The 7151-nt window shown below is 42.6% G+C and overlaps 1 protein-coding gene across 1 annotated transcript; it reads right to left on the minus strand.

Moving 5' to 3' along the window:
• Positions 1 to 4133: 4133 nt before the first annotated feature.
• Positions 4134 to 7116, minus strand: LOC129855152 (HAUS augmin-like complex subunit 8). The gene is made up of 10 exons (XM_055922525.1): positions 7007 to 7116; positions 6646 to 6740; positions 6499 to 6560; positions 6260 to 6392; positions 5999 to 6109; positions 5803 to 5909; positions 5532 to 5690; positions 5195 to 5336; positions 4907 to 5048; positions 4134 to 4660 (listed from the first exon to the last, which is right to left on the minus strand). The coding sequence occupies exons 1-10, from the start codon at positions 7069 to 7071 to the stop codon at positions 4534 to 4536; spliced, it is 1143 nt and encodes a 380-aa protein (XP_055778500.1). The 5' UTR covers positions 7072 to 7116; the 3' UTR covers positions 4134 to 4533.
• Positions 7117 to 7151: the final 35 nt, after the last annotated feature.

Genomic DNA, 7151 nt, shown 5'->3' on the forward strand with positions numbered 1-7151 from the left:
TGCATTTACAACTTGTCTAGATAGACTGAAGTGTTTGAATGGAATGTAGGCATATTGGCAGTCAATTTGAAACATTTATGGACTCATGCCTATAAAAACTAGTGGTGCACGACTCCAGGAATTTTGGAGTCGACTCCCACTCCTTTGATTGGAATGAAAGGAGTCGACTCTTGCTCGACTCCCAAAATACGCTGAAACGGATGTGCACACACATACACACCACCTCATTATTGCTCAGTCGTACTAGGAAGACTACATTTGCGTTCTAGAGGACTGACATGAGCATGATGCTGGCTATTTGCCTATAAAAATATACATTTTGTTTGAATATAGAATGTAATGTGTAGGAACTAGAATATTTCAGTGATATTTCTGCCCTGTGCAGGTTTGACATATCCCATGGGATGATGCGGCGCACTCTATGCAGACAAGCCTATTATTTGACACGTTATATCCCTATTCGTACGGGTATAACTAGAGACGTTGGTTTTGTAATTATTATCCAAGCATGTGCGTTATTCCAGAGGACGATTCACAAACGATTCGTTGTTACAAACTGCCACCTGTAATTATTTATTTTTTTCCAATTGAATTGACTGTTACGACGGAAGCCTGGAGGTTTTTATTGAAGGCGTGAAGATATTTCAACGTCATGTCGAGGTGATTTTAGGCTACACTAATAACTCGTGTTTGACTGCCAAATGTATAGGTCTCCCTTCCACATAATATTTAAGTTGATGGAGTGTGATCATTATCATTACTGTAGCGATCCTTCCATGGTAGACGTCCTTCCTAATAAAAATGCCCCTGATTTGAGCTGCTAAACCATATTTGCACTTGACTGTGTTTATGGACAAGAAAGTGAACTTGCCATTTTTAAAAAGTTTAGCGGGGATGCTGCTTTGCGATCTATTGCCTAGGACAGAACTCTCCAACCCTGTTTGCGGAGAGCTACCAACCTGTAGGTTTTCACTCCAACCCTACCGCATTCGATTTAATAATTAGCTGGTTGATAAACTGAATCAAGTTAGGTACAACTGGAGTTGGAGCGAAACCCTACAGGAATGTATAGCTCTCTGGGAACAGGTTTGGAGAACTCTGACCTAAGAAACCAACAGCCAGCCAGGGTTTAATTAAATAAGCTATAGGCAATACTTTTTATTGCACATTTAGGCCTAATTAAACTGATGCATTTGGCAATTTGACAGCTGACAGCGCATGTCAGAGCATAAACCAAGCCATGAGGTGGAAGGGATTGTCAGTAGAGCTCAGAGAAAGGATTGTGTCAAGGCACAGATCTGGGGAAGGGTACCAACACATTTCAGCAGCATTGAAGGTCCCCAAAAACACAATGGCCTCCGTCATTCTTAAAAATGGAAGAAGTTTGGAACCACCAAGACTCTTTCTAGAGCTGGCCGCACGGCCAAACTGAGCAATCGGGGGAGAAGGGCCTTGGTCAGGGAGGTGACCAAGAACCCAATGGTCACTTTGACAGAGCTCTACAGTTCCTCTGTGATGGGAGAACCTTCCAGAAAGATAACCATCTCTGCAGCACTCCACCAATCAGGCCTTTATGGTAGAGTGGCCAGATGGAAACCACTCCTCAGTAAAAGGCACATGACAGCCCGCTTGGAGTTTGCCAAAAGGCACCTAAAGGATTCTCTCAGACCATGAGAAACAAGATTCTCTGGTCTGATGAAACCAAGATTGAACTATTTGGCCTGAATGACAAGTGTCACGTCTAGAAGAAACCTGGCACCATCCCTACGTTAAAGCATGGTGGTGGCAGCATCATGCTGTGGGGATGTTTTTCAGCGGCAGAGAATGGGACACTAGTCAGATGAACGGAGCAAAGTACAGAGAGATCCTTGATGAAAACCTGCTCCAGAGCGCTGAGGACCTCAGACTGGTGGCAAAGTGTCACCTTCCAACAGGACAACGACCCTAAGCATAGAGCCAAGACAACGCAGGAGTGGCTTCGGGACAAGTCTCAATGTTCTTGAGTGACCCAGCCAGAGCCCGGATTTGAACCCACTCAAACATCTCTAGAGACCTGGAAATAGTTGTGCAGCAAAGCTCCCCATCCAACCTGACAGAGCTTGAGAGGATCTGCAGAGAAGAATGGGAGAAACTCCCCAAATAGGTGTGCCAAGCTTGTATCGTCATACCCAAGAAGACTTGAGGCTGTAATCAGTGCCAAATGTGCTTCAACAAAGTACTGAGTAAAAGGTCTGAATACTTATGTAAATGTCAAATATCAGGTTATGTAAAAGTCAAGGGGTCTGAATACTTTCCGACTGCACTGTAGCCTATGCACATGGTACTGACTGTCTCTCTACCTGCCCAGATCCTCTCTCCCTCACCTGCTCCTCTTTTTCTTTGCTATGAAACACACTAGTGTGTTTGGTCTTCAGTCTGTTGAGTGTAGAATAGTTCAGCCTACTCATTGATTGCCCCTATTTTAGTGAAATTGCATGAGACATTGCACTCCAATAAATTGTGAAATACAGCATTGTGATAGCTATAAGCCTACCTCTTGACATTCCCGATGCACGTTTCTGTCTGCCTGGTGGCCTACCTATGCCTATCTGTGTCCCTCCAATCTCTTTCTCCCTCGCTCTTTCTTTGCTGTGACATATGTAAGTTTGTTCTTGTGATACAATTATATTTAAGAGGTGTGCTCTGTATGTCAGATATCTTAATGAACACTGCAATTATCTACCTATTCAGTGTCTTTTACTAGTCAAAAAAACAAACTAGCTAGGACCCACCCAGGCTGTCTTGCATCTATGTGTTTAGGCAACATCACCTCCGCCACACTGACCCTCAACACAGGGGTGTGTGCTTCGTCCCCTCCTGTACTTCCTGTTCCCACACGACTGAATGGCCACGCACGACTCCAACACCATCAAGTTTGCTGATGACACGACGATGACTCAGCTTACAGGGAGAAGGTCAGTGACCTGGCAGTGTGGTGCCAGAACAACAACCTCTCCCTCAACGTAAGACCAAGGAACTGATCGTGGACTACAGGAAATGGGGGGGGGGGGGGGCGAGCAAACCCCCAACCACAACGACGGGGCCACAGTGGAGCAGGTCGAGAGCTTCAAGTTCCTTGGTGTTCATATCACTAAACACTTAAAATGGTCCAAATACACGTGCAGTCGTGAAGGCGGCGCGGCAGCGCCTCTTCCGCCTCAGGGGGTTGAAAAAGTTTGGCATTGGCCCTCAAGTCCTCAAAAGGTTGTACAGCTGTACTATTGAGAGCATTTCGACTGGCTGCATCACTGCCTGGTATGGCAATAGCACGGTCCTCGATCGCATGGCGCTAGAGGGTGGTATGGACAGCCCACATCTGGCAAACTGATGTTTTGCAACAAACATTGCTGCAAACATCACGTACCAGTCGTTTACTTGCTAACTGTAGTTATACACGTGCCACGTTTAACGAATCAGCAAGTCGGAAATGTCAAGTTTCCGACTAGCATGTAAAATGATCTGACCGACAGCGTCATTGCGTTTTGGTTTACCAGAAGTACATTCATTTCCAATAGAACACTGCATTTGCCTTACAGCATTGTGTTGCAGAGGCAGTGCGTTCTGTGTGGTGCATAAACTTATGCATCAAATTGTATGCTTAGACTTGACACAAACAGTAGCAAAAGGGGAATGTTAACTTTTGTTGCACACATCCAGTAAAAACAATATTGATGCAGTGATGCTGTCGGTCTCAGAGGCGTAACGCCTCGATCACACTAACACCGTCATTGCACAAAATGCTAAGCAGCATCATCTAGATATGATTGCAAAAAAAACATTCATCATTCACCTTCTGCTACTATTTCAGTCATGCTGTCTACGCATGCAATATGATTCATACTGTTCGATAACTCCAACATATGCACCACATAGAACACACTGCAACGCAATGCTGCAAGGCAAACGCAGAGTTCCATTGGAAATTAATGTACTGTACTTCTGGTGTAGCAAAACGTAATGACGCTGTCAGTGTGCTAGAGGCATAATGGTGATACAATGTATACCTGCACTAACATCATATGGATACAAATGTTTACAATTAACTCTTAGAGGAAACAGAAATGTATTCCAAGAATAAGGTCTTTGAACAGCTATTACATATTGATGTATACAATTTAATAAAAAGTTTCACAAAATAATTCCCATGGTCAGTAATTCAAGTAATTTAACTACTGTATGTTAACAAAAATTATAAACTGAGTGGTTCACGCCCTGAATGCTGACTGGCCGACAGCCGTGGTATATCAGACCGTATACCACGGGTATGACAAAACATTTATTTTTACTGCTCTAATTACCAGTTTATAATAGCAATAAGGCACTTTGGAGGTTTGTAGTATATGGCCAATATACAACGGCTAAGGGCTGTATCCAGGCACTCCGCATTGCATTAGAACAGCCGTTAGTGGTGGAATATTGGCCATATACCGCACCCCCTCGGCCTTATTCCTTAACTATAGGCTGTACATTCTACACAATGTTCTCAATGCTGCTTCACTGTTTGGGGCAATAGAGTTCCTGAACTCTTGTCAATCCAAGCTGCTCCTCTTCCAAGGCCTGCTGAATCTGAACCGTCTGGCGACTGACCAATGATGACAGCTCCAATAACTCTGAAAAACCCCTGTGAAAAAGTAAATCCTATGGTCACCAAAACAAACCCACTACATGTTCATTCATTCATTGTTCATCATATCTTTGGAATACATAAGTGTCTTCAAGTGATTGATCTTGACCAGTTTAAAACACGTACCCTTATGCGTAAATGGAAATACACTAGTCAAAGAGCAAGCTGATCATTCATAATGGTTTCGAAAGACTTAGAAACTAAAAATGACATGTCTTAAGTCACTCTAATCTATGTTTTTACCCTGAGAGCTGCTTGCTGATGTCCTGTGCAGCAGTTTTCACCCCTCTCAGGCACTCAGCAGATTTCTCATTGCCATGGTGAGCTCCCTGTGTGCACTGCAGCAACACTTCCTCACTCTCCTTCAAGCTAGCAGTGGCTTTATCTGAATGGGTAGGAACCACGGTTTTTGTATACAAACACATTCATTGGGGGGGAGGGGGGATCATATGCATAAGCAGTAAATCCAGTTAACGCCAAGGTTCTCTTCACTTTCCAGTAATGTGGCAAATTGAATGGAATAATACCAACCCAGAAATGTCATTCTATCCCCGTCAATGTAGAAGTTCTTCACTGGCAGCTCATGTCGTGTGGTGTCAACTGCAGTGGCAAAAGACTTGTATTCCTGTGTGAACTGCTTTGCGGCATCAGCCACAGGAGTTAGTGCTGTGATCTGAAAATATAAAATGTCTGATTATTCAAAATCAAATCATAGATCAGATGATTTTACAACAAGTTTTTTTTATTTTTAGAATTCATATCAACAACCATACCATAATGATAATGCAAAAAAAACACAGGATAACAAATTGTTTTTACATCAATCAAAGTTTGTTTAGGCTGTATTTGGAGAGAAATTACTTCTGACCTGTAAATCGAGCAGGTCGTCCAGCTGCTTGTTCTTCTCCAGGAGGAGGTACTGGCGCTTCTTCTCATGGACTTCCTTCCGTAGCAGCTCCTCTTCCTCCATCACGGCTATAATACGCCCCTCCGCCTCCGCCTTCAATTTCTGGCTATTATTCTCCATCTGAATTCACCGAACCATCAGAGTAGTTAAAGAGGGGAACAAAGTTAACCTTAAGGGGCAAAATACCAATAAAACATGTCTGATTAAGAAATATACCAAATATAATCGTTACCTTGGCTGTGAGGTAAGCCAACAAGAACGTCTGCATCTCTAGGAGTCTCTTTTCGTGTTCATCGTTTCTTTCAGGTTCTACTGCTGCATTTTGTAACACTGTCTTGTCTGTAATATAGGAGAGACATAGCATCTTAACTGTTGATTCCCAAATGCTGATTTGTTATCAACATGATCTGAATAAAAGGACAGTTTACCTTTAATGGCAGAGACATCAAAGTCAGGGCGAAGACAGTGACCATCTAAGATTGTGGATTGCAGAATACTTCTTCCTAATTGTGAAGGCTCAAGGACACTTGACATCATTGCTGGAGAATAAAAAGTGTTAAGTATTAAGTACGCATATAATCTCAGGGCTCTCTACACTAAACTTCACATGGCCAAAGACATTGAAAAATAAACAGGTTGGCCACGGTAGAGTACAGCCAAACATCTCACTAATCACTGGAAGCACTTACGAGTAGGATTGCGAAGTGACTGAGGAGCCATGGAACGCCTTGCGGGAGACCCCACCCGTGGTTTAACACTACCCGGTTTAGGTGAGGCAGGCCTTGGTGGCACAAGGGTGGACTCATTGGTGAGCAAATTGTTCTGTGGAAAGGTACAGGGGTGAAATTTGTTAATTCATTTTGAGAGTACTAACTAACTATTAAATTGAATACAGAGATCAGCAATTGACATGAACTCATAACACTACCTTGGTTAGAGGTGCCTTTTCAACAGTTTGTAGATATCGAGACTTCACTATTGTACCACCAGCTGAAAAAAGGACAATGTTATTTGTAACATTGATAATTGTAAAACAAGGTTTTATGTGTCATTTAAATTGTTCTTTCAAACTTACATTTAGTTTTATTTCCATTCCCACTGCTGTTGCCTTTGCTGGTGTTTCCAGTTCCACTGTTGTTGCTCTTGCTGTTTTCAATCACAGCTTTGGAACTGAAAATAACATAAAAACGTACACACGTAGCCTAAGGGTAAAGGCAGCTGATAAAAGTTGATGATGAGATCCACAAGATAATGACAGCACATAGCACATACGTATCCGTGTTTGTACAGATTTTATTGTAACGTGTTAACACAGCTAGCAGCTGATCATACAATAACATAAAGTACATCAGTAAAATTGCAGCAATTTTTATTCATATTTTGCAAACATACAATTATATTCGCTTTCTACATTGACGAAGAACATGTTCAGCTACCTTTTTGAATCTCCAAGGGTAAGTTTCTGACTTTTAGGAACCGATGACACTCTTCTTGACGCCATTTTACTTTCAAGTGAACCGCGTGTACAACAACGTTTATGTTCGGCTTGAAACAAATCCTAGGATGAGGTTCTAGCCTGTG

The sequence above is a fragment of the Salvelinus fontinalis genome, chromosome 5 (assembly GCF_029448725.1).
Source record: "Salvelinus fontinalis isolate EN_2023a chromosome 5, ASM2944872v1, whole genome shotgun sequence".
NCBI lineage: Eukaryota > Metazoa > Chordata > Actinopteri > Salmoniformes > Salmonidae > Salvelinus > Salvelinus fontinalis.